The sequence below is a fragment of the Heliconius melpomene genome, chromosome 12 (assembly GCF_056956725.1).
Source record: "Heliconius melpomene rosina isolate 202511_hmr_F chromosome 12, ASM5695672v1, whole genome shotgun sequence".
NCBI classification, from domain to species: Eukaryota; Metazoa; Arthropoda; class Insecta; order Lepidoptera; family Nymphalidae; genus Heliconius; species Heliconius melpomene.
The window spans coordinates 14,075,715-14,102,809 of NC_140400.1; the positions used below are offsets into that span (position 1 = coordinate 14,075,715).

General features: G+C 32.1%; 4 protein-coding genes across 4 annotated transcripts; 2 read left to right on the plus strand and 2 right to left on the minus strand.

Annotated features, from left to right (window-relative positions):
• Positions 1-932: 932 nt before the first annotated feature.
• mge (translocase of outer mitochondrial membrane 22 homolog mge) lies at positions 933-2,294 on the minus strand. The gene is made up of 5 exons (XM_085193915.1): positions 2,023-2,294; positions 1,887-1,949; positions 1,709-1,806; positions 1,480-1,621; positions 933-1,364 (listed from the first exon to the last, which is right to left on the minus strand). Exons 1-5 carry the CDS (start codon positions 2,137-2,139, stop codon positions 1,299-1,301), a joined length of 486 nt encoding a protein of 161 aa, XP_085050041.1. The 5' UTR covers positions 2,140-2,294; the 3' UTR covers positions 933-1,298.
• A 1,133-nt stretch (positions 2,295-3,427) lies between these two features.
• Positions 3,428-18,139, plus strand: fliI (FLII actin remodeling protein). Its single transcript, XM_085195127.1, has 23 exons — positions 3,428-3,586; positions 3,675-3,785; positions 3,867-4,105; positions 4,448-4,609; positions 4,972-5,186; positions 7,311-7,533; positions 7,926-8,167; positions 8,748-8,904; positions 9,492-9,624; positions 9,862-9,975; positions 10,372-10,554; positions 11,085-11,218; positions 11,699-11,873; positions 11,986-12,149; positions 12,476-12,602; positions 13,035-13,156; positions 13,470-13,683; positions 13,905-14,204; positions 14,650-14,765; positions 15,129-15,285; positions 15,638-15,802; positions 16,649-16,762; positions 16,954-18,139. The coding sequence occupies exons 1-23, from the start codon at positions 3,524-3,526 to the stop codon at positions 17,086-17,088; spliced, it is 3,765 nt and encodes a 1,254-aa protein (XP_085051253.1). The 5' UTR covers positions 3,428-3,523; the 3' UTR covers positions 17,089-18,139.
• On the minus strand, positions 17,776-18,613 carry EMRE (Essential MCU regulator). The gene has a single exon (XM_085195128.1). It carries the CDS (start codon positions 18,478-18,480, stop codon positions 18,214-18,216), a length of 267 nt encoding a protein of 88 aa, XP_085051254.1. The 5' UTR covers positions 18,481-18,613; the 3' UTR covers positions 17,776-18,213.
• A 546-nt stretch (positions 18,614-19,159) lies between these two features.
• Gga (ADP-ribosylation factor-binding protein Gga) lies at positions 19,160-26,716 on the plus strand. The gene is made up of 8 exons (XM_085194048.1): positions 19,160-19,530; positions 19,601-19,899; positions 19,989-20,258; positions 21,579-21,789; positions 22,172-22,447; positions 22,877-23,000; positions 23,989-24,568; positions 24,881-26,716. The coding sequence occupies exons 1-8, from the start codon at positions 19,494-19,496 to the stop codon at positions 25,085-25,087; spliced, it is 2,004 nt and encodes a 667-aa protein (XP_085050174.1). The 5' UTR covers positions 19,160-19,493; the 3' UTR covers positions 25,088-26,716.
• The last annotated feature ends 379 nt before the right edge of the window (positions 26,717-27,095 follow it).

Consider the following 27,095-nt stretch of genomic DNA (forward strand, 5'->3'; position numbering starts at 1 on the left):
AGTTGAGATTACCGATCGATAGACACTAATACTATACTGTATGAAATCTCGCAATACAAACTTAAAGACGACCTTTTTACATTTTGTAAGGCATATGTACGCTATATGATTTCAAAAATGTTATGTAGATAATACTTTTTATTTACTTACTTCGCTCAAAGTTACCTCTGCCTATCATGCTAAGTACAGGATAAAGCGAGAAGCGTGAACCAAAAAGTATTCAATTCAAAGGCATTTACTAGTTTATAGTAATAGTTTTTTATTTATTTCATTAATATGAATTAGAGATCTAAATTGATTTGAAAGTATATTAATCAAAGTGTTTAACACTATGTTGTTTTATTTTTTGAAAGATTGCTGAAAAATAAACATTTGCTGTAAGTTTAGTAATAAAAAGCTGTAACATGCAGCTTCTTATTTATATTGTCTTTAAAAGAATCTCATTATGGTTGTATTGTAATTCCTAAAATTATTACTAAAGATTTTCTTTTATAATTTTGTAGGTATACCTGTTAACCTCCTCTCTTCTTTTTTCTCATCACTGAAAGCAGTAAGATATCCATTTCTTAACATTTTTTTTAAATAAAAATATAATAAATTCTAACACTATTAATATAAGTAATTAATATCTAAGTGACTTCAGTTGGTAGGTCTGGTTCCACAACTGAGTAAAGAATGGAAAAAGAAATGAAGTAGTTTTTTTATTAAGTGCCTTTTGTGATTATGGTCATAATATTTAATGATAGGTAGATAATACAATGCATACACTGTATTTAATATAACTGTATAACATGTAGTATTTTGAATAACGGTGGAAAGTGGAGAACTGTAAATGGAGGTAATCATATAAGACTAGTTAAATTGGGTGTGATCTGCAGTAAGTGAACAAAGTGGAAATCTAATAATAAAAAGAAGGTTAGAGACACAAGATAGGAACAAAAACAATTTTTTTTAAACATTTATTTTTCTATTAGATGTTTAACAAAACAATATCTACATTCTCAAAATAATATGCAAACTAAGCCTGTTGCCTTCCATATTAAGTTATTTCCTGAAATAATTGCCTTAAATTTGAATTCTTGAGAAATATATACAGTAAGAATTAAATAAAAATAATAATTTGGTAAAAATTGAGTAAAAATTGAAAATGCAAATAGATGAGTGTTAATTAAGACGCCAGAAGATGTGGTTCAAAAACATACTTTAACCTAAACTAATATTAAAGCATTCAAGGTTGATGAATATACATACACAATTGCATTCAAATTAGACATTCTAAATTTATTTGGTATACACTTTTATCGGGGCATGGGTGGTATGCCAGGAGTAGGCCCTGACATAGCAGTATTTGTTCCAAGCAAAACCTGCAAAGTTAAAGTAGATATCATTTCATAATAATATAATTGTTTTATTTCAACCTATGTTTATTTAAATAATTATATAATAATAATAATATAATATAAAATTTTATACACTTACTTGTTTTTGCTGAGACTTTTGCATTTCTTCTACTTGAGCCCTCTCTACTTCAAATATAACAGGAGCAAAGAGAATGACTGATGAACTAGCAACCACCCACATAACAGAACGAGATAACTGATATAAGTTTTTAATTCCACTCCTGAAATATATATGAAAGTAAAAAATAATTTTCATCATTAATTAGTTAGTTACATAAAATATTATATATTTATATTATAAATGGTACCATGACTTAGTAGTAGCTGTATATGTGCCATTGCGAACACATTCAGGGAACATCTCTGTTAGACCCCATAATCTTTCTGATAAGGTTTCGTCAGGTTCCTAAAAAAAACAAGTACAATGTTCAATCGAAAATTATAATAACAAAAACCTAAAGAAATAATATTGAATACTAATCATACATCATCATATTCTTTGAGAGTTGTGCACGGTGGGTCCCCAGCAGTGGGCGATGTTCCAACGACCTAAAAGCAGATTCTTTTAGTGTTATGTTCAGGTTATTACAGGTACATTTGCATTTTATTAACATTATCTCACCACTGGAGTTATAAACATATCATCTGGTCTACGTTCTGGTGTATCATCTTTGCTGGCCGTCAAAGATTCCATACCACTATCGCTCTGTTCGGTTTCATCGGACAAATCCATAAACATGTTATACACTAGTTTAATTTATTAATGAAAAACTGTGCGCTGTTTATGTAATAATATTTACACCGTGCGTGATAAAGGCACGATGAACTTCCAAAAGGTATTCTTTACAACCTCAATTTTATGTATTTTTTAATTTATTGGAAAGAATACAGATAACATACTACAAAGCAAGTTAATACAGATTATATTCACCTCAATCACATATAAATCACAAACAACTTCATAAATGTTATTGATTTTATAATTTATACACCAGTATTTGTTTACATTAATCTTTGAATTTGAAATCATGAAGTGTAAAATAAAATTACATTTTTTTTTTCACTAAAATTAATTTTAATATTCAAATCTATAACTATTTAAGAAAAAATATACAATTGAATATTTATAAAAATCACCCAAAACAAATTTTCAAATATTCTAAAATACTGAATTTATTATCACATCCTATAAGCTGTATAGTAAACAGCTTATTCAAGTTAAAGTTCTATTTAAAGAAAGCGCACCGAGCTTAATTATTCTATAGTGAACTAAGATAGTTGATATATTTATAAAAATATGTTTATGTCCGAAGAAACACTTATTCAATATAAAAATCGATGCGATAGTACAATGATCAATCATTCAAATAATAAATATTTTAAAACGAATATAATAATTACTTGGCAGTCTTCGGGTGAGATACAGGAACATGGATTATCCGATGGCGTCATTGGGGAGGCATTCTACGTTAGCTAGCTACATTGATTAAATTGTCAGTTATAAAACAATCAAAACAAACAATAAATATTTTTTTAAAATAATTCTGAATTTAAATGTAAGAAGGTTATATCTTAAACATAAAAAAAATAATGAATACCGTAGTAAAATTCAATCTATAGTTTTAAAAGTTTATGACATAATGAGGATAAAAGACTTCTAGGGAATGAGAATGCTATTTCTTTTAGATTCAGGCTGACATATAGCAGTTGATCAGAGTGGATTGTGAACTCACAACTATCGCGCATAATTGGTTATACTTATATATTTAAATTAATGTTGACATTAAATATCAATGTTACTTAAGCAGTATGTGTATATTTTAGTAGTATTATACGTCTCTTAAATAGACGCAAAAGTAAAACGTTAAAGTTTGAATTCTGATTTCTGTTACTGCTATGAAGAGCTCTCGAATTATCGAGATACCCGTACCTACATACCGAATTTATGATCTATTTTACTCTTTGGTTGTGGTTTATAGTTAACTGTCAGAATTTATACTGTCAATTTGAAGTTTGAACATTGAAGTTTAACAATCAAAAGTTAATTTTCAATTCAATACATCAAATTGTTTCATGGAGGACGGACAGTGTCATTGTTTTAGTAATTTTACTTTCGTAAAAACATGGCAAACACGGGCTTGTTACCATTTGTTCGTGGTGTTGACTTTACATGCAATGATTTTAGTGTATGTTTAAGATTAACAGTGATATTTAGGTAATAATATTAACTCTAACCTCTGGCGTTATTTGGCCTAAATGTTACTTATGTTACAGGGGGAAAAATTCCCAGATGCTATACGGCATATGACTGGTTTGCAATGGCTTAGGCTCGATAAAACAAATTTAGAAGAAATTCCTGAAGAATTAGGAAAACTTATGAAATTGGTAAATGTATAATGTTTACATTTTTTTAGAATGATTCATTGTTTCGCGCAGATTTTTTTTATATAAATTCAATTTTTTCAGGAAAATTTATCTTTAAAGAAGAATAATTTAGAAAAGCTATTTGGAGAATTGACAGAATTGAAGTGCTTGCGTTCATTGAATGTGAGGCACAATAATGTAAAGAGTTCTGGTATACCAGCTGAATTATTTAAATTAGAAGAATTGACGACATTAGACTTATCTCATAACAGATTGAAAGAAGTACCTGAAGGATTAGAAAAAGCTAAATCATTGCTTGTATTAAACTTGAGTCACAATAAGTATGTTTAATTTATTGTAAATTTCTCAACTTATATAATTATGTTTAGTAATTGAAACACTTTTTTAACACTTAAACAGACAGAGTCACAAGATGTGAGATATTGTTCTATTATTTACATTTAACTATACAATATAAAATATAAACCCTGGTGATAGAAGAATAAAGCAACTAGGGATGTAAAAATATTTTTGTTAGATATAAAAATCACCAAGGCTTTAATTTTTAACAGAGATTAATCAAAATATACTTTTGTCTTCATATAAATGAATATATTATTGACTATATTTTATGTATATCAATGTAATGATATTAAACAGCCATTATATATTTTTTGTTTTAGAATAGAGAGCATTCCACCAACACTTTTTGTTCAGTTGACAGATCTATTGTTCTTAGATCTTTCTAACAATGTACTGGAGACCTTACCTCCTCAGACTAGAAGACTGGCGAACTTGCAGACTCTAATACTTAATGATAACCCACTTGGACTATTTCAGTTGAGGTGAGAATAATATTGTTATTTCTTGATTAATAATTATTATTTTATTTTGTTTCTTCAAAGCTGAAATATATTATATGAAATTCTTATCCTTATTTTTAAAGCAGGTATAAAAGTTGGTTGATGATTTTAATATGCTAGACTTGTAAAGAAAAGACTTGACTAAAACTTTGCAAAGTTGAAGTGCTTGTTCATCAGAGTTAACAAAACAAAATCATACAAGATTTGAACCACTACTTATGTCTACTAGGATTCAACTGATGTGAAATTCTTAAATAAACATAAATATACAATTAAAATCCTACTTTTTTATCTGTCCCTCTCACATGGAATGCCTCATATAATAACATTTTAAAATTTTATAGGCAGTTACCATCTCTGCAAAGCCTGGAGACGCTACATATGCGTAACACTCAACGAACTCTAGCGAATCTTCCCACTTCTCTTGATACACTCTGTAATCTATCAGATGTAGATCTATCTAAAAATGCTCTCACTAAAGTTCCTGATGTCCTGTACTCATTACAAAGCTTGAAGAGGCTCAATCTCAGTGACAATGAAATCACTGAAATATCTACAGGTATGGTGATAAGTTTAGTTTTTTAATACTTAAATATGATTTATTGCTTAAATACTTAAATATTAGTTATTACTTTTTATATATGTCTTCTTAGTTTTTGTGAATTTAATAATAAAAGTACTAATAATAAGAGTACTAAAAACATTAATTGGTTAACATCATTTAAATATTTATAGTAGTTAACTTATTTAAACAATTAATATTTTTTTGGTTTACTTTGAGTCCATCGTGGCCCAGGGACACAAGGGTGTAACTGTAACTCAAAGATTGTGGGTTCAATCCCCACTCGTGAAATTTAAATATTAATCTAAATTTATATTTCCATTTCTTCGCTCGGTTGTCGAGGCAAAGCGCGGCTTTGAGTTTAGCCACTCAACACGCAATGCCTCCAAAATTCGGAATTCGGAAACTGGGGAACGGAGTGTCTTAACACTAGGTTCCCTCTGCCTACCCTGCTGTGTACGGGATACAGCGTGAAAAAAAAACATTAAAAAAATATTCAACGAAAACCTGCTTTGTTAGCACATTAACATATCATATTACTATCTAACACGCTCGGCGACGCCTAACACAAGGCTTACTGGAAGTTATAATGTTACAATTTATTAAATTTTTTTAAATAAAAGGAGCAAACTCGTCATTTACTTTTTAACGCAATTATTAAAGTAATAATGACTCTAATGTGATAACTATTAAGTAAAATATATTATAACTTTCTCTAGATCAATGTCTAAATAATATTATTATCATATTATATGTATATTGACACTAATATATATTTATATCTTTAATATTGTTAAATAATTGCATAAACAATTTTATAGAAAAAATTACTTAAGTAAAAATAGCTGCAATACAACTCATTATGTGCACATACAACTCATTACACCTATACAATTTACTAAAAGCGATAAAATAACGCAGCGTTATTTTATCGCTTTGGTTTTACGCTTCAATACTGCTGTTAATATTATGTAATTACTATATGTAGTCTCTATAAAAAACGTAATTTATTTAAACATGTAAATAAAATATCACCATTCACATATAAAAAGCTAATTAAAGGTGGTAACTAGTTGCACGCTTTGTCTTTACATTCTTTTTGCTTACTTAAGTATATCATGAAGCTTCGAACTGATTTATTGACATTTAAAAATAGAAACTATTAATATTTATAAAATCACAATTAATATTAATATATATTATCATAACAATAAAAGGTTTTATAATATTTTGCACTATAATATATTCTTTTTATTGTTGTATAATATTCTATTTATAAATAGTGTTATAATACAAGTTATTACATATTTATGTTCATCATAGAGATCCATTTTCTATTTGAATGTTTTCTCTTATGCTAATAAGAGTACGCTTTTCTGCGTAACTAATGATTAGAATCTTAAAAACACATATGTTATTTAAAAGTATGCACGTAAACGCAATATCTGTGAATCGTACTGCATTATATCATTCATTTAACGATCGAAATCAACTGCTCTGCAATTTTAAAATATGGCATCTTAGATCTTTTCTCTCACTAATACATATTTAATACTTCCATGTTGAATATTTTTAAATCAGCTTCACGCTGTATTACGCACTCAACAGGTTAGGAAGAGGGACGTAGTGTTAAGACTCCGTTCCACATTTTCAGACGTATTGTGGAGAAATTAAATATTAAATATTTTCATATTTAATATTTATCGAATATTAATTCGAAGAAATTAAATATTAAATATTTTCATATTTAATATTTAATTTCTTCGAGTGGGGATCGAACTCGCTTTTACGTGTGACTGTAAAAGCGATTGGTTGTGAGTTCGATCCCCACTCGAAGAAATCGGGGGCAGGGGTTTGTGCCCCCGCGCCACGATTAGCTTCATTTTGAATATTTTTGAACAATAGTAATCGTTCTTACTCTCTTATTAGCTTCACCTGAATCTATCTATCAATGTTAACGTCCTGCTGTAATGTGCTTAAAAAAATATTACGCTTATGACATACGTTCGTTCGGAACTTATCACAAAACTATCTTCATAGCATGAACTTGATGTTATTGCCAGGAGATCTGGGATATACAGTCTGTTTTTTCTAAACTATTTTATAATTATTCTTTTATAGCAATGGATATTTGGCAAAAGCTGGAAAGCCTAAATTTGTCCCGGAACAAATTGACAGCGCTGCCGGCGTCATTATCCAAATTACAAAACCTACGGCGGTTACACGTCGATGATAACAAATTAGATTTCGAAGGCATACCATCGGGTATCGGCAAGCTTGGCAGCCTCGAAGTGTTTTCTGCTGCTAATAATGTATTGGAAATGATCCCTGAGGGTCTTTGTAGGTAAGTAAATATTTTAAGTATATTAAATATGGTTATTTTTATATTTCTTACACTATTTACCTAATATATGACTTTAGATTTTATAAAAAAACTGGTGACTGATTCTCTAAATAGACAAATGTGAAATACCTACAAAAGTTAATATACCTATACAGTACAGTCGACGATCCTTAGCCGCCCTGAAATTAGACTTTCTGAACTCTTACGCATTGCTTACTCCAGTAGAAAAAAACCTAAATTAATCTGCGCAGCCATTTAAAGCTAACTCGCAACATGGCGACGTGAAATAACGAAAAACAACATATTAGCGTGGTTTTAATTCATTTCACTTTTTACCACACTATATAATGAAATAAAACACAAGAGTATAACACAATGATATCAAATAACAGATGCGGATCGCTAAAGAAACTCAATCTGAGTTGTAACAAGTTGATCACGTTACCGGACGCTATACACTTATTGAGCGACCTCGAGAGCCTCCAGCTCCACGGCAATCCAGATCTGGTGATGCCACCAAAACCCGTGGAAAGACCTAGAGGGTCTGGTCTCCAGTATTATAATATAGATTTCTCCTTGCAAACTCAGCTTCAGCTGGCTGGAGCTGCTACACCAGAATTGTCTGCGCCATCTTGTAAGTAGCATTTAATTGTTTGTTAGAAGGATTAATAAATGTATATACAATATCTTTTTATTTTCAATCTTTTAGAACTAAATAAAGTTACTTCTGCAACATAATTTTTTTACTATATCTTTAGAGGTCAGTCGTAGCGCAAGGTCATGAGAGTGTAACGCGACAGGTTGTGGGTTCAATTTCCACTTGAGGAAATTAAGTAGTAGAGGCAGCGGGGCGGTTAAGTTCTGCCATTCAACACGCAATGCCTTCAGAATTAGGCAAAAATTGGGGAACGGAGTATCTAAACTCTAGATTCCCTCTGCCTCTGCCTGATGTGTGTGCGAGACAGCGGGAAGCCGTGCTGAACGTGTGCGTGCGTCGTCCTTAACAAATGATGTTTTATTTTACAATGATAATTTTATTATTTATTTTGTTTGAAAAAAAAAACTTTTTCATTTTTGGGAGTAAAAAAATATTGTATTAGGCTTTTATACAATAGTTAAAATTGTGGTTTCATTTAAAGTGGTGCTGACAAAAACACTCTGCATATATAATCGTTTTGTTTAATAAAAATAATAACTCTCCTTTAAATTCTAAGGTGCAAAATCAGACCCGATAGCTCGCAAACTCCGTCTCCGCCGCGGACGAGCGGAGCCCGAACAACACGACTCGGCCCTCATCCTGCGTGGCATGCAAGAACAGGCGAACACCCAGCACACACATATTGGTGCCGAATTACCTCACAGTGAGTTAAAGTGAGTATTTTGCTATTGTGCACTACAGCCCATAACTTATTTCTGCAGGCTACGAAACATACTATCCTCTTTTTCTCGTGTCATGCAAGAACAGGGGAACACCGAATACGTTTATTTCGTATTGAATTAATTAATAAGTACTGCACAGCTCTGAATTACAAAAAATAAAATACTAAGTTCTATCTATGTGATGGTTACCATCACATAACAGAGTAGGCATAGGGTACCTAGTGTTAAAACACTTCGTTATCCACTTCTCGCTGAATTTTTAACTGAATTGCTTGTTAGGTGGTGGACGCCGTGCTTTGAATTGTTACCAGAGCGAATAAATGAAAATATTAATAATACTTTTGAACATATTTACACTTTAAACGAGTGTGAACATAGTACGGTTATTCAATAAGTTTTTTTTAACTAATCGGTGAACATTGTTATGTATTCTATATTCATAAACTTGATCCATATTCCATAAGTTCTTTTTTTTTATTAATTGTTAAAATTAGTTATTTATTTATCAAGGATGTAAATTTTATCCGAGAGGATACCATATTTATATGTATGTATATATTTTTTTTATTATTTGACAGACCAAAGCGCTGGGACGAAAGCTTAGAGAAGCCACCATTAGACTATTCCGAGTTCTTTGACGAGGACACAGGACAGACGCCTGGGTTACAGATATGGGAAATTGAGAATTTCATACCTGCTCCTGTTGATGAGGTAATTTTAAAATTGCTGTAACATATGTCATATTATGTATCCCCAAAGAAGAGCAAGCGAACCACAACAGCATTAACCAGAGTACGGTCGACGTGTCGTGGCCGCCCAAAAGTTAGCTGTAAATAGATGCGTAGATATGATTTTCCAAGTAATTTTTTCTTTTGATTTTTTCTTCCCAAGTGTCGGTAAATCGGTGCCTAATATTTTATATTTATTTGTCTAATATTTTATTTGAAGGTGGCACATGGCAAGTTCTTTGAAGGAGACTGCTATATTATCTTAAAGACATCAATAGAGGAGCAGGGTCAGCTTTCTTGGGACATACATTTTTGGATCGGATCTAAAGCTACAGTAAGTGTACCTAAATATGTAACATGTTTACTGTAAATTTTTGATATTCATAACCAAAGCCATAATTTTATATAGAATGTTTATTTTAGCTTGATGTTAATCAATATAAGATTTGCTTCAAAAGTATAGAGCTGGCAACCATTACAAATAAACTCAATCTTTTGCAAATATGCCACGATTCAGTTGCTTGTGTGATTTATTTTTACAACAAACATACATTAGGTTGCACATTGACTATAAACGCTATGCATGTAGGTTCGATTTTCACTAAAAGCAGTACCTAGTTACATTTAAATTATTTTCATTACTTTGTTCTACTGAGCCATAATGCAACTATAGTGTTATAAAAAGATAGAAACTATAGAATTGAAATAAACATGTTTGTCTATATAACAGTTAGACAAAGGCGCCTGCTCAGCAATGCACGCGGTTAATCTCCGCAACCTGCTAGGCGCCAAGAGGACTCAACGCCACGAGCAAGGTGACGAATCGCCGGAGTTTTTGGCCCTGTTCCCTACGCCACCCGTCTACATTAATGGCAGCAGGACTCCGTCCGGGTTCTTCACTGTGGATGACCCGGTATATATTGGCCAATACGCGGTTAAACTCCGTATTCAGTTTATTTAATGTTTAAAATATTGAGATTTTGAGTTTTTTCTATTTCCTTGTAAGATTTGTAATATTTTTTGTAGTTGTCATTAATAGTTGTTTGATAACAAGATTTTGACTACTAATTAAAATGACCAAGATTGTAACCTTAATCTTACAACTCATGCGTCATTATTATGTGACAAAAATCTTTTAGTTCCTTTAAGGACATCGTATCGCACAGGGACTAGCGTGCGACTGTAAACGTGATAGTTGAGGGTTCGATTCCCACTCCACTAGAAAATAAATATTTAATATTTTCAAAGCGCGGCGTTGATATTCGGTACTCAACACACAATGCCTCGAGAATTCGGCGGACAGTGGGAACGGGTCTTAACACTAGGTTTCCAGGTTCCCTTTGCCTACCTTGCTATGTATGAGATACACCGTGAAGCTAAAAAAATATAATTTACTTAATGAATCCTAAATTAATACAATAAAAACTGCGTCCATTCTTCCAGCATTACGTGACGCGCCTATATCGAGTGCATGGCGCCGGCAGCAGCGTCCATTTGCAACCGGTAGCAGTCGACGTGAAGGCGTTAGATCCGAGATATGTCTTCTTACTGGATGCCGGTCTTGCTATTTATTTATGGTATTGTTTTTATTTTTCTATGGAATTATGGATTTTTTTTGAGGGACAAAGAGTGAGATAAACAGAGTGAGTGAGACAGAGATGGACATTTCAGCTTTGAGAACACATTGTGAGGATCCCCGCCATAAGGAAGACATGTATGGCCAGGCCGATGACAGTCGACGAGCCGGCGAAAAAATAAAGAATTAGACCGTAGTGTTTCGAGCTCCGTTCTCTGTAGCTACATTGCTAGAGTTAAAGAGTGAAACTAAAAAAATACACACTTTTTGGCTCACTTAATGGTTTCTTCTTCTTCCCTTTGTCTTATTAAAGCATGGAAATGAAAATAATTTCAATTTAATTACTCTCTCGAAAGGGAATCGATCCTACAACCATCACGTTTACAGTTAGATGCTGCCCTATACAATACAATATTTATACAGTTTATACAAATGGAAAATAAATATACCTACAGTATTTATTTTATATTATTTCACAAAGGAATGGTAAAAAGGCGAAAAACACATTGAAATCTAAAGCTCGGCTCTTCGCGGAAAAAATAAACAAAGAAGAGAGGAAAAACAAAGCTGAGTTAATTACTGAACCGCCCAGTAAAGAGTCTAAGAACTTCTTGCAAGTATTGGGATATGATGAAGAAACACCTTATGTAGCAGAGGTATTTACATTATGTTTAAATTATATTATTGATTGAGACCGTCCGTCTTTATTTACCTTCCCTTATGTGAGATATAATGTGAAAAAATTAATGTTTATTTTTCTTTTTATAGGAGCATGTGCCAGAAGATTTCACATGGGCGCAACCACGTCTCTACAGAGTGGAACTGGGCATGGGTTACTTAGAACTGCCGCAAACGTCCGGTACACTCGAACGTACAGTATTGGCCACTCGCAATGTCTATATACTGGATGCCCATCATGATTTGTTTGTTTGGTTGGTTTTAATTTGTTTAGTATATCTTACTTTGAGTTAAGAATTTAATTTTACTCTCTAACTGCATTGTGTTTTTAAGCCATTGTGGTGATGGTTGTAGCTTCAGTCATCATTCTACGGGATTTGAAATACTAAAATAATTTGAACAATTAATAGAAGTTTATTAAAAGTCTGCCTCTCAACAGCCAATTTCTTAAGAAATTAGTTGAAAAGTGGGACTGGGTGGCTAACTTGCAATGCGAAAAAGCGTTCAGTTGTTTTATTTTTTATAATTTAAACCTTAATGTAACTTTTATTAATATTACAATACGAATATTGTTCAATAGGTTTGGCAAGAAATCATCGCGGTTAGTACGTGCAGCAGCCGTCAAGTTGGCCCAAGAGCTGTTCGGTATGGCACCACGCGACGACCACGCGCTTGTCACGCGCTTACAGGAAGGCACTGAGACCCAGGTATTTATTAAATTTTTGTTTTTCCTTTATATTACAACCTCACTCTGTATCCCGAATATAGTGGAATAGGAAGAGGAACCCTGGTGTTAAGGCCCTCTTTTTTCCCCATACTGTACAATTTTTTTGCGTATTGAGTGGCGGACCTCAACAACATGCTATCTTCTTACTTATGCTTAGAACTGAAGTCTAGAAACTTCCCAAACTTTCCCCCGACTGGATATCGAACCCAGATCGTCATGCTTACGGTCCGACGCTGTGCCGCTATGCCATCCTGACCTCTTCATGTTTAATTGTTAAATCTTAAGGAATTTGCTTCGTTTTGTGTCAAATCAGATCTACATTATGTTTGCTGAAATATTAATAATCCCGTCAACCCATAAGAAAACACATGAATTACAATAATATATAATAGTAAATTTATTTTAAATACAGGTATTTAAAACATATTTCCTGGGCTGGGAAGAAGTGATAGCAGTGGACTTCACTCGTACAGCTGAGTCAGTAGCGCGCACCGGCGCCGACCTCGCCTCGTGGGCTAAGCAACAGGAAACTAAGTGAGTATACAATTTCATTTATGTAGAACAATTACTACTGAAAGTTGAAACTAAGTTGTTTCTTTGAGTACCTTTAATTTGCTTTGAGTAAAACTCAATTTTATCAAGAAATGTATAAATATTTATATCTCTATGTCTACTAAGAAATTATACAGTTATTATTCAACTCAATTCACATTTGAGTTTCGATTGACAATGACAATAACAATAACTTTATGTGTGTCTAAAGTCATAAAGGACTTATTGAAATTGTAAACATAATTTGCTTAGTAAAATCAAAATAATTATTTCTAAATCATTAAATCGTTTCCAGAACGGATTTATCAGCGTTATTCACTCCTCGGCAACCGACGATGTCACCTTCAGAAGCCAAGACCCTTGCAGACGAATGGAACGAAGACTTAGAGGCGATGGAAGCATTTGTATTGGAAGGCCGCCATTTTGTACGACTCCCGGATAACGAGATCGGTGTCTTCCATAGCCATGATTGTTATGTGTTTCTCTGTAGATATGTGTTGCCTGTTGAGGTGAGTTTAACTTTTATGTGGTGTACTGAATTGAGTAGCGGAACTTAACGCCGCGCTTTGCCTTGTTACCAGAGAAAAGAAATGAAAATATTAAACAATTCTCTTCAATTGAGTGATATGCTTTTCTATAGTACATACTATTTATAACTTAATAATAATTAATATTGTGTTACATAGTAAACTGTTTCTAATTACAAAATACCTAACATTCTAACCCACAGGCAGACGACGACGGTGCGGGTTCAATGACTGGCGATCAGGTCATTAACCCTATTGAACACAACCCAGAGGTCGATGACACTGAACCTGAAGGTGCATCATGGGTCGTTTACTTCTGGCAAGGTCGCAAAGCGCCCAATATGGGCTGGTTGACCTTTACCTTTGGCTTGGAAAGAAAGTTCAAACAATTGTGTAGACGTCTAGATGTTGTGAGGACCCACCAACAGCAAGAGAGCTTGAAGTTCATGGCACATTTTAGAAGACGGTTCATTATACGAGATGGCAAGAGGAATGTTAAGCTTGTATGTCGTTTTGTTTTTATATGTACATGTTTTTTTCCATTCTGTAGAATGTTGTGTTAATATATTTATTTCTTTAATTAAAAAATATACATGTAAATATTTTAAAGAAAATATATAGTACATTCATGAAAAGTTCTTGCTCTGATAAATTTCAACAAATTAAATATCGTCTTAGTTTGTTAGTATGTTCCCAGGTTCCCTCTGTCTACTCTGCTATATGAACGACAAAGCATGAAGCTAAAAAAAAGTTTAACAAAAAATTATAAACTAATTGTGACGTTAATCTAATGGTTGAAGCTTAGATCTCTACTCTGGAGAGTGAATTATTTTAATTTAAAAATGAAAATAAGAAAAAGAGAATGGAGTGCCTCTCTCTGTATACTCTGCCTTATTCAATCGGATAGAATTTAAAGCTAAAAAATGTTGTTTTTTACATATTACACAGGAGGAAGGGTCTCGACCGCCAGTTGAGTTGTTTGAACTACGGAGTAATGGATCCGCTCTTTGTACGCGCCTCGTGCAAGTGCGAGCTGATGCCGCCAACCTTAATAGCGCATTCTGGTAGGGGTTATTGCATTTTTTTATCTATTTACAAATTTTTTAGCTAATAACTTTAATATTTTTATTTCTTCACTCTGGTAACGAGGCAAAGCTTGGCATTGAGTTCCTATTTCAACATGCAACGCTCTAAAAATTCGGCGGAAAGTGCGGAACGAAATTGTCATAATGGGAGCCGAGTGTTTAACACCCGGTTCCCAGTTTCCCTCTGCCTACCCTGCTATGTGCAGAATTCAAAAATATTTGTTTACTATATCGACGTAATTCTAACAGCATAAGTTAATTTAGCTATAGTGATTTGCAACTTCTATTATTTTTATTAGAAATTTTAAAAAATGTCCCATTTATATAGTATTTTTCCAACAGCTACATACTAAACGTGCCGCTGGAAGGCTCAAAGGAGTCCCCGTCAGGTTCCGCCATCGTGTACGCGTGGATCGGCACCCATAGCGACGCGGACTCAGCGCGCCTCATTGAACAGATTGCTGACGAGAAGTTCAATAACCCGTGGGTTAGTTTACAGGTTAGTTGTGGTAAAAATATTATGTTTTGTTCAATAGGGTGATTGCTTTTTTGAATCAGGCACAGAGGTACTTTTATTGTAAATGTTTTTATTTCTTATTATAAGTAAGATTTGAACTCGCTAGCATTATGCTGTTGGATGTTAAGCTAGATTTTGAATAGTGCCTGTTGATAAATTTTATTTTACTAAATAATTAAACACATATTTACTTAATTCTTAATAAAAAATAGTCATAGATACTTCCTTTCTACCTATATAAATAATATTAGATGAGGTAATGAATATAACTCATTACCTTAATTAATTCTGTCAGCTCCATATTTATTTTTTTCATGTATATACTTTTGTATAGGTGTTAACGGAAGGTAGTGAACCTGACAATTTCTTCTGGGTGGCGCTCGGCGGTCGTAAGATATACGACTCAGACTCTGATTATCTCAACTATACGCGCTTGTTCAGATGTTCCAATGAGAAAGGATATTTTACTGTCTCTGAAAAATGCACAGATTTTTGTCAGGTAAGTAGTAAAAATAATGCCATTTCTGTTATTATATTTATTGTTTATGAGAACTGCATTGTTTTTTGTGAGATATAGTACGGTCGACTTGTTGTGGCTGCCCTGAAGTTAGCTGAAGTTGTAGCTGTAGTCTGCACAGGCCTGATTTTAGGACCTTTTCTTATTTTTTATTTTTTCTATATGAGTGACAATGGGTAAAAGTTCAGAAAGCCTAATTCAGGGTGACCACAACTCGTCGATCATACCGACGAGGCATTTGAAATGTCAATAATACTGCATCTTTTTTTTAAGAAACATTTTTTTTAGTATTATGTATAGTTTTATGTTAACTGTTTGCATATCTGTTTATAGTAAATTTGGTAAATAGTAATACTATATTGATAGAAAAAATACTAAATTGCTTTTGATTCCATACATTCTTAGAGTACAACTGTGCGAACAATCGATAAAGATGTAGACTACATCTTGTACTACATCATGTAGTAAGATCGAAAACTGACATGGTACCCATGGATTCTACAGGTGTTTAGCTATATACACAATGAATTTCAGTGCAAGCCCTCTAACTCTCAGAGTTTTTTTGTCAACTTCACTTCGCACTCCTTTCCGCCGAATTCTGGAGGCATTGTGTATTGAGCGGCGGAACTCAACGCCGCACTTTTGCCTCGACACCAGAGCTAAGAAATGAAAATATTATTTATTTCATTTCTTTTAATAGGAACTCACAACAAGTCCCTTTTTAATGTTTATTGATTTTATGTTTTTATTAAGCAAGGTATAATGTTAAATTAGGAAAAATCTAATTCATTATTATATAGAATTCTTCTATTCTTACAATGTTTTCAGGATGATTTGGCAGATGATGACATAATGATATTGGACAATGGGGAACAAGTCTTCTTATGGCTTGGAGCTCGCTGTTCTGAAGTAGAAATTAAACTTGCTTATAAATCAGCACAGGTAATACATATTTTTATATAATAAAAAAATGTATATATGTAGCAACTTGTTTACAGTAAAATAAACAAACATTTTCACTCAGTTAACAAAAATTTACCAAAACAAGCATTAATCTAACAATATTTATAAAGTAAGATTATATTATCAACTAAATAATGAATTATTTGTTATCCTATTTAATTAAAAATCAGGTATACATTCAACATATGAAGACAATGCAACCAGATAGGGCTCGGAAACTGTTTCTCACACTGAAGGATAAGGAGTCCAAACGCTTCACCAAGTGCTTCCACGGCTGGGGAGACCACAAGAGACCTCCAGAATAAGTTATTATTTTCTTTAACTCACCAGATGTATGAAAGATTAAAAATTTACAGTATTATAACAATGTTATGATATGAAAGAACAAAAGGCCATATGTTTTTTATATATATGAGGCAACCAATACTCTATGCCTGATTTAAATATTAATCTATATATTTATTGTGTAAAATAGTTTAGTTTACTAATTTATAAAATAATGATGATTTTAATAGCCACCTTTAAATAATAAGTTCTTACATGACTTTTTCTGTTAGGCCAAATTTGATTCTTTTTATTTTAAATAATGTTGAGATCTCAATTTTATTTATTTTCATGATTGATAATATACTATTTATAAATTTAATACTAAATATTCATTGGACATATTTTGACTTGACATATTCTTGTTACAATGGTTTCTAAAATATGAGTGTGACTATTATTTGTCTGAACCCTAATTCATTAAATTTATCTTTAACTTGAAGATCATACATCTCAATTTGATGTATTGGTGTTATGAAGAACAAGATCACTATGCAGCATTAAAGGATTATTCCTTTTATATTATTATTTTATTTGTAAAGCATTTGAACATAAAAATGAAAAAAAAATACAATATAACATTACACAACATTTCTTTATTACCACTTACAAATGTTGGTCTTCCACTCATGAAAATTTAAGGAATCATGAAAATAAAAGACTGAGTGTATCATTTTCAAAACATATTTAATTGTTCAATTTACAATATTAAGCACAAGTGCATTGAAAGCTTCTATATAAACTAATTTGAGTAACATTTGACTAGCTTAGCAATATCTGCATGATTTGTTACTCAAGTCAAATATAAAACATTATGAATTCTATTTATTACAGACTGAACGGGCAAATGTTGCTTGTCATTATATAAATAATTGTACTTATTCCTACATTGTAAATATGACTTAGAAAGAGATTTTATAACAACTTAAGATCATAATTGAGTTGAGATAACAGATCAGTTGTTTGTAATAAATTAGCACAAACTATATTGCAGTCATTTTGTAACACAATAAATCTATTTACTAAATTCAACTTCTGTTTTTTTTGTATACCCGCATCTGAGGTAATAATAAAAAATAATACTTAAACATAGGCTGGTTACTTAATTAATCATCGTCGTCGTCATCGTCCGAAGGAACAAACAGTTCGTTTTCTTCTAAGAAATTTGCAATATTCTTACTAATAGCGGCCCCAATCAAGAGTCCAGGTATAACAGCACACACAATACTTAATAATCCAAAAGGTGTCTTTTCTGGTTCAGGAAGAATAGCACCAGTAGGAGTTGTTGTTGCCGTTCTTCGTGGTAAAACTAGTTCATGTTTTGAGATGTGCCTAGATTGTACCACAAGTCGAGTCAACCTTGAAATAGCCATTTTCACAGTACTAAGGAGAAATACAAATGAAATTTCTGAGATTATTTTTAGAAGACGAGATGAGATAAAATTAACAAGACTTTGTGACAGACGACAGTTTACGACTTTACGTAAACTTTACGACGATAGCTTTGACAAATGACAACAATATCAATTTAACGCAGAATAGAGATAATTAAAATAAGTATAGAGTTAAATTAAAATCAATATTGTTAAATGGGGTGGATAAAAACATATTTTACTATGATCCCACTTTAAATATAAAATAATCTATTTCGTAATATCTGTTAAGTTTGTCTGGTTTTAAAATTACTACACAGTTAAAAATGTTTCTTTACTCTTTATTTATACATATTATAATGTACAAACATAAAGATAATTTGGATTGGATGTGGAGTCAATAAATATACTACATAGGGTGAATAGAAAAAGTACTATTTCAACTAAAGGAAAATAACGATTATATCTAGAGAATATATTATGTGAAATAAATTATAAAAGTAAATATCTTGAGTATCTATGTAATTTCTATATATTTATTATAATCATACAGTGCTGCACACAGCTGTTACATAGGTGGACCTTGATCAGATAGTCGTCCGGTTCGAGGTCGCCATTCAAGGACCTTTCTGCCCCAACGGCCATCATTTTTAATAACTGTGTCCCACGCATTGCAGTTTGGATCATTTTGTATGAACAAAATGTAAGATATTATTTACCTACTGCTAAGTAAAGAGTTGTTTGATAAAAAAAAAACTACATTACTAGTAGCGATCCATTTTGTTCTTTAAATAAGAAGGAAAAAAATAGTAGATGTACTAACATAAAACACTCTTGGTTTTGTTTCTGTTCACCCCAAATTTGTAAGACTTGTATGCATATGTGAAGCTAAATAAAAAAAATATTACCAAAATGTCAATAGGTATTGCTTTGCGGTCTAATGACGTTTAGAAAAATACAAAATTTACATAAAAATAAAAGGAAAAGAAAATAGAATTATTGTAATTAATAAAATGAATGTCACTCTCACTAGCTTGGAAGCTTTAATTCGTAAGTATCTTAATTAATAAAAATATATTTACTCAAAAATACATATAATAAAAAAATATTTTGTATGTAGTCAAAGCAACATTCGAATCTTTGATACAACCTGATGCTGCGGCTGTGGAAGCCTTTATGGCTGTGATGCGGGACTCGAGTGAAGGGCCACAGTTGGGAGCCCAAGCATTAGCAGCTCGTATACATTCTCAAAATGCTCGTGAAGCTCTTTTGGCCCTTACAATGTTGGATCGTTGTATGCGTAAAAGTGACTCTGTTTTCCATGCAGAAATTGGAAAATTTCGATTTTTAAATGAGATGATTAAGTTGGTGTCGCCTAAATATTTTGCTGACAGAACAGCTCCTGAAGTCAGAAATAGGGTATGTAATTTTTAATGACTGATTACTTAATATATAAAACAAGCGGTTGCTTGATTAATAAGAAGCTGTAGCAAGGTTTTTTTTTATAGATTCTACAACTGTTACATGCCTGGTCAATAGAATATCCTAAGGAAACTAAATTCAAAGTTGCTTTTGATATGCTTAAAAACCAAGGAGTAATAAAGGAGACTCCACCACCTTTACCTCCAGAAGACAATATGACGACATCTCACCCTAGAGCTAAAAGTGCAATATTTGAGGATGAGGAAAAATCTAAACTTCTACAAAAATTGCTTCAAAGTAAAAAACCTGAAGACTTACAACATGCAAATAGACTGATCAAAACAATGGTCCGAGAAGTACGTAATTTTTAAATATAATAAATGTTTGATATACAAATATAATAATAATAATAAATGTTTGATAAAATAGCAAATATAAGTACATTTATGTGGGTGACTACTATATATCTGTTACAAATTTAACTTATTTTTATTGTAACATATTTTAAAATAATCTCTAACTAAAGAGTTCTAAAAAACTAATTATCATTTAAAAAAGTGAATATGAACATTGACTTGTCAACTTTTTCAAGCAGAATGAATGAATATATAGCTAATGGCTCCAATTGTAGTTATTATGATATTTTCAGCATGAGCAGTTGCACTCTTTTCCATAAAATAGAGTAGACAGAGCGAACCTAGTGTAAATACACCCCCTTTCAATACTGTCACTGGATTTGAGTTATTGTGTGTTAAATAGTAGAAATGATGATCAAACCCACCATGTGTTTTTTATAACAAAAGCCTCAATCAAATGGCAATAATTTTTACTTTACATTTAAAAATATGAACACTCTTCCAAAACTCATGATTTAATATGTACATTCAACACATAGTTATTAAATGAATTTTGCCTAAAAAAAGAACTTTATGAATTTTCAATAACACAATACTTAGAGAGGCTATTGTAGAGTAAGCGAGTTAGAAAGAAGAACTCACTTTATTTTACTTTATTTTGGTGGGCTAGGCTTTTTACTTTATTTTGGTGGGCTTGGCTTTTTACTTTATTTTGGGGGCCGCTTACATGATGCACAGTACAGTTGGTCAGCATCATTATATGTATAGGTGTAGGAGGATTTAAGTTGAATCTTCTGTAACTAGTGCTTGGCATAGTGATCATCTGTGCTGTTTTTCGTACTCGTCCACATTTTTGTGAATGATGCATCGCCATTCCGGTCTGAGACTTGGTCGCTCCTCCCAGCACTCTGCATTTATGTTGCAAGCCACAAGGTTGCATTTCAGTACATCTTTATAACTCAAATATTATCCGCCTTGTCTTCGTTTTCCATGGGCAAGCTCAGAGAAAAAGAATGCCTTAGGCAATCTGTCGTCATTCATCCGCAAGATGTGACCACAGCATGACAAGCCACCACAACTTCAGTGTTTGTAACACAGTGCTGCCATTTTATTCTTAAAATTGACCTTAGACACTTAAGGTGAAATGTGTCCAGCACTTACATCTGTTTGTAATTCTGCTATTCAATACCCTATGTCTCTAAATCAGGTAGAAATTAGAGCACAAATTGTCTTCATAATAAGATTCCATACTTACCAAATTCTATGCAGGATATAGTACAAAGGTGATTCATTTATGTTTATACACATTCATAATTAAAGGAAGAGAGAAGATCAGAAGCTAATAGTCGGAGGGCTCAAGAAGTGTGTGCTGCGTTAGATAGTGCCGGCCTATTAAGAGATATGCTAGAACATTCCGAAGATGCATCAGCAGACGAAGAGCAGCTAATACATGAACTACACGCTAGTTGTTCTAGACTTCGGCCTGTGTTGCAGCGACTCGCTTCTGCTGATACGCAAGCTGAAAATTTAAGTAATTATGTCTTTATATAGTTACTTCTAAGTTAAGCTTTATAAATTTGTGCGCTATTTATACATTTGGGTCTTAAAAAAAGAGAATCTCCTAAAATCAGAACTGCATATCCTTTTACAGACAACTTCAGGGCGGCAACAAATCGAACGCACTGTATTTATTTGGTTTACCAATAATTATGTTTTGTGAATAATTAGAAAACCTGTTTAAAACATACTGATAGTGTCATTAACCTTCAAACAGTTCATTTTACTTATATCTTTATTTTTTATCTACCTTAAATTGCTTTTTAATGTTTCCATTTATACATTACATATTTTAAGTGCGCTATATTCGTAATAGCTATGAAAATAGATTTTTTAAAATAAATTAATAATTTTAGGTGACATAATACACGCAAATGATGTTCTGGACGAAGTATTTGCTAAATATAACAAATTTGTTGCTGAAAAAAATCTAAAAGGCAAAGAACCTAAAAGAGAATTACAAAATAACAGCGATGCCCTATTAGACTTTGCTGGATTGAACTCCAGACCTCACGGAGACAAGCTAAAAAAGAGATCAGATGTGATTGACGAATTGGGAGATATTTTCTCGAGTGAAGCTGCTACAAGTAATATAGCGGAGCCTTTGAAGCCTGTTAACGTTATGCCTACAGGTATTTTTTTAGCTTTATACGAAATATATAAATGAGTAGGCAAAACAAACACGCTTATCTTAAAGAGACATTGCGAGTTGAGTGGAGGAAATAAACGTTAATACAACAAGGAAATGAAAATAATTTATTTTTTCAGAGTGGGAATCGAACGTACACTCAGATGCTCTACCACTGACTGACCCATAATCGGACATTTAAAAATTTTGTATTCTTATATTTTTTGTTATTCTTATAAGTTTTTATTCTTATAAGAAATTTTTATGCATTTTTAAATTTGTTGTGGATGCTAGTTTATCAAAATTTTCAAGTGTGTTTTTTTTATTGATACTTTATTCTATATATAACAGATACACCGTGAAGCTGTTTTAATTTTTGATTTTAATATTAATACATACCTACTAAGGAAATTTACGTTAAATCACATTCCAGATGATACAGAATTACTAGGTGAAAAACCTAAAGCGGAAGGCTGGCATGAACTAGACTCACTTGGTGAGCAGCTGTTGAAACAGTCTTTGCCCGAAAATGCGAAACGATTGGACAATTTTAATGGGTATGTAAAATAAACATTGAAGTATTTCATACAAATACATGTTATGTAAACAAACATATTGTTTGTTTGAGGCCGCCGTGGCGCAATAGCGCAGCGTCTGACTTAATGTGAAGGTTGTGAATTCGATTCTCGGGGAATAGAACTGCCTGTGGTTATGCCCCCTTGGTAAAATGGAAATAACTAATGTAAATAGCTAATGTAACATGATTTATACCAAAACAATTAACATGATAATATCAATTAACATTATAAACTATATATATAATATTATAATGGAGTATCCATCTCTAAAACATTTTTTCATTTTGTATATATTTTCAAACTCTTTAGCATATATTATATAAGATACTAGCGGACGCACGCAGCTTCGCTTGTTTATTTAGGGGTAAATTCTAATAAACCATGAAACGAAATACATGTGTTCAATGAAATATTTTTAAGAGTCTAAATTTAAAGGGATTTTGAAAAATTTTAACCCTAAAGGGGCGAAATAGGGGTTGAAAGTTTGTATGGAAAAAAATTTAAATATGCACCGATTTTTATAAAATTGTAAATTCAGACTCTTAAAATGATTTAATTGAACACGTGTTTCACGGTTTTTTGGAATTTACCCCCTAAGGGTGCCAATAAGGGGTTGAAAGTTCGTATGGAAAAATCTTTAAATCGCCATCGCTTTTTATAAAATTTGAAATTTAGACTCTTAAAAATATTTAATTGAACATCTGTTTCATGGTTTTCTAGAATTTAGCCCCTAAGGATGCATATAAGGGGTTGAAAGTTTGAATGGAAAAATCTTTAAATCGCCACCGATTTTTATAAAATTTGAAATTTAGACTCTTCAAAATATTTCATTGACACATGTTTCATGGGTTATTAGAATTCACCCCTAAATACGCAAGCGAAGCTGTGCGCGTCCGCTAGTATATAGATAAGAGAGATGCAATGTGAAGCTAAGAAAAATATATAAATAACACATTTTACTTTTCAGGAAACATTCAAAGAAAATACCAATGAATGCATTAGAAAAAACATCCCCTAAAAAGGAGATTCTTTCACCAAATAATGCTCTGTTAGATCTTGACTTCTTTACAAAGAAACCTGTAGATATACCAAAAGCTTCTACCGTAGCTCATTCTTCCAGCTCAGTCACGCCTAATGATGACGTCATGGTAGATATTAGTTCTGATGATATAAAACCCAACACAGACAATAATAACTTAAATATAAAACCTGACAGTCCACTAGAAAACATACTCGATATAGGGCTACCATTGCAGAACGACAAAGACAAAACATTGGAAAATCAAGAAAATGTATGTTTAGACCAGAAAGATAAAGTTAAAGCTACAGAAGTAAAACCTTTGACTGATATAAATTTGACTTTACAAAGTGTGCAGCCGAGTAAAATACCTCCCTTGAAGGCCTTTGAGGAGGAGGACGGCTTGTCAGTTGTACTGCATTTTTGCAAGGATAAGCCCCGACCAGACGTCAGTGTTGTTGTTATTTCAACAACAAGCAAAAGTAGTTTTCCTATTGAAGATTATAAGTTTCAGGCTGTTGTTCCTAAGGTAAATTTTTTGTTGTGTTATATTTTTTCCGAGACTCTTGTTACATCACCAAAAAAACTAATGTCTGCTTTGCCCCAGAATTTTAAATGGCGCAATTTAATACAGTATTACATCTTACATGACTATAGGTGAGCTTGAACTACCATGAAGTTAGGTGTAAATGGTTTCGCACATTTGAATTTAGAATTTTTCTTACTTTCGATAATTTTCTTTCCAAGTGAACAATGTGCAAAAGCTTAAAACGCCTAACTTTAGGGATAAATCATCGATCACACTTAAAAAACTAATTAACAAATTTATATACTCATCCAGGGTTGCAAGGTCCGTCTTCTCCCCGCCTCAGGGAGCTCCCTGCCGCCCTACAACCCGTTCCTGCCGCCGCCAGCCCTGACGCAGCTCATGCTGGTGGGCGCGGTCCCCGGCCTCCGCCCCGCGCTCAGTTTTGTACTCACGTACACTGCGGGCGATGATTGCTCCGAGATGGGACAACTTGCTGAACTGCCACTGACTGATATATAAGTTCAATTACTGATTGCTTAGCGTATATTTCTTAATTTAGAATTTTTGTAATGTTTTGTCTTGTTTGACACACTTATATAAAAATTATATTCATCACTTGCTTTTTGGTATTACTAACGAGATAATAAATAATGCAAACGCTAAACGCAAAGTTATGTTTATAAGATTTGAATATCAATAATAAAAATACTGTAAAGGAATTATAATTTTTGGATATTTTAATTTTGCTAATTTAAAATAAATGGTGTAATAATTGCCAGTCGTGGCGCAAGGGCACAAGCGTGCAACTGTAAACGCGATAGGTTGTGGATTCGATTCCCACTCGAGAAAATAAAATATTTAATATTTTATTTTTTTCGCTCTGGTAACTTGGCAAAGTGCTGCGTGTGCTGCGTGTGTGAGTGCCGCCACTCTACAAGCAATACCTGCAGAAATCAGCGGAAATTTTGATGTGTAAAATAATGAATTTAGTGTGAAAATCCTATATATATTCGACATGTTTGTTGTTATTCGTAAATTTCCAAATACACCAGAAAATCAATATCCATAATTATAAGGATATTTTAGATTATTAATAATAAGGAGAGTAGTTAGGAAATAATAACAATTAAATATTTTTAGCTGACGATACAGTAATCTGTGTATAAGTTAAATTATAATTTTATTTTGTTAAAATATTTGAAATTATATATTATACTTATTGTAATTATGCAATAAGACTATGACATTTACAAATTTGGTTTTATATATATCTATCATAATACATTATAATAATTGGTATAGAAGACTGTACACATATTTAAAATTTAATTAAAAAATAATTATTATTTATATATTTATATTGATGTGTCTTTAAACTAAAACTCAATAGAATATGTTCGAATTTATGCATAAATATACTTGCTAAATCATAAGAGTAACAGGATGAGTAATTGACATATTATCTTAATTAAATTTAAAATAGATTCCGCGCCGTCCCCTATTATTATTATTTTCAATTATTTTTTTACATTTTTACTTTAATTTGCACAACGATAAAAATTGTTTTTATTTCAAATTTAAGCTTGAAAATTACATAATCCAAAAGTGACCTAATTATAATTAATTTTTGGCGATAAATATAGCTAAATAAAACTGTGAGGTAATGTTGTATATTATTATTACAGGAAAATGTAACAAGTATATAAAATTTCAATTTAAACTATCAGCTGAAAAAAATATTTATAGCAAAAGTTAACATTCGTCATTATTTTAAACTATTATTTTGGTCACTTGTACTGAAAAAAAAACAATACTTTAGATATAGTAATTATTATATGTTTGTAAATGTAATGTAGAAATATTTTAAAATCGGTTCTAGTCTAATTAGGTCTCGACGTTCCCATATATGTTTAGACATGTTTTATATTTTTTTATATAATTTGAATATAACAGTATTATAATAAAACAGTTCAAATGTAAGGTTAATGTTGATGTTGACTTCACAAAAATGCATTTATTATGTACCGAGTTTAACTGTAAGTATTTGATTATATGATATGTGCCGCTGTGCAATAATGATACTTAATGGAAATATATGACTTGAATAGATTATTTATGATGAATACGAAATAAACGATATCTGCTTAATATTTGTTTTGTTGTATGAAACCTAAAGGTATCCACTAGGCTTATAACTAATTTAGAATATGTTTATGGCCTTTTTAGTTATATTTTAGGCGTATTAAGTCGTCTAACAGCCTTTTCGTAACTTTAACGAACGAATCGAAATTTTTAATTTGGATATATCTTTCAAAGCACAGCATTGAGTCCCGCCACTCCGTGATTTGGTAAAAAATGGAGAACGGAGTGTCTTAACACTAGGTTCCCAATGCCTACTCTGCTGTGTGCGGGATACAGAATGACGCTGAAAAAGTAAAAGAAAAATTTCATGTTGTATTCCATTTCTTCTCCATATCATCTGCTTTAAAGAGTGTCTCATAATCAAAATATAAATTATAATATTTTC

Coding starts and splice junctions, on each gene's coding strand:
- fliI (XM_085195127.1), top strand. CDS start 3,524: ATGGCAAACACGGGCTTGTTACCATTTGTTCGTGGTGTTGACTTTACA. Junction 11,874..11,985: donor AAACACCTTATGTAGCAGAG/GTATTTACATTA, acceptor TTCTTTTTATAG/GAGCATGTGCCAGAAGATTT. Junction 13,684..13,904: donor GATATGTGTTGCCTGTTGAG/GTGAGTTTAACT, acceptor TCTAACCCACAG/GCAGACGACGACGGTGCGGG.
- mge (XM_085193915.1), bottom strand. CDS start 2,139: ATGTTTATGGATTTGTCCGATGAAACCGAACAGAGCGATAGTGGTATG. Junction 1,950..2,022: donor ATATGTTTATAACTCCAGTG/GTGAGATAATGT, acceptor ATCTGCTTTTAG/GTCGTTGGAACATCGCCCAC. Junction 1,622..1,708: donor ACAGCTACTACTAAGTCATG/GTACCATTTATA, acceptor TATATATTTCAG/GAGTGGAATTAAAAACTTAT.
- EMRE (XM_085195128.1), bottom strand. CDS start 18,480: ATGGCTATTTCAAGGTTGACTCGACTTGTGGTACAATCTAGGCACATC.
- Gga (XM_085194048.1), top strand. CDS start 19,494: ATGAATGTCACTCTCACTAGCTTGGAAGCTTTAATTC. Junction 19,900..19,988: donor CTCCTGAAGTCAGAAATAGG/GTATGTAATTTT, acceptor TTTTTTTTATAG/ATTCTACAACTGTTACATGC. Junction 24,569..24,880: donor TTCAGGCTGTTGTTCCTAAG/GTAAATTTTTTG, acceptor ATACTCATCCAG/GGTTGCAAGGTCCGTCTTCT.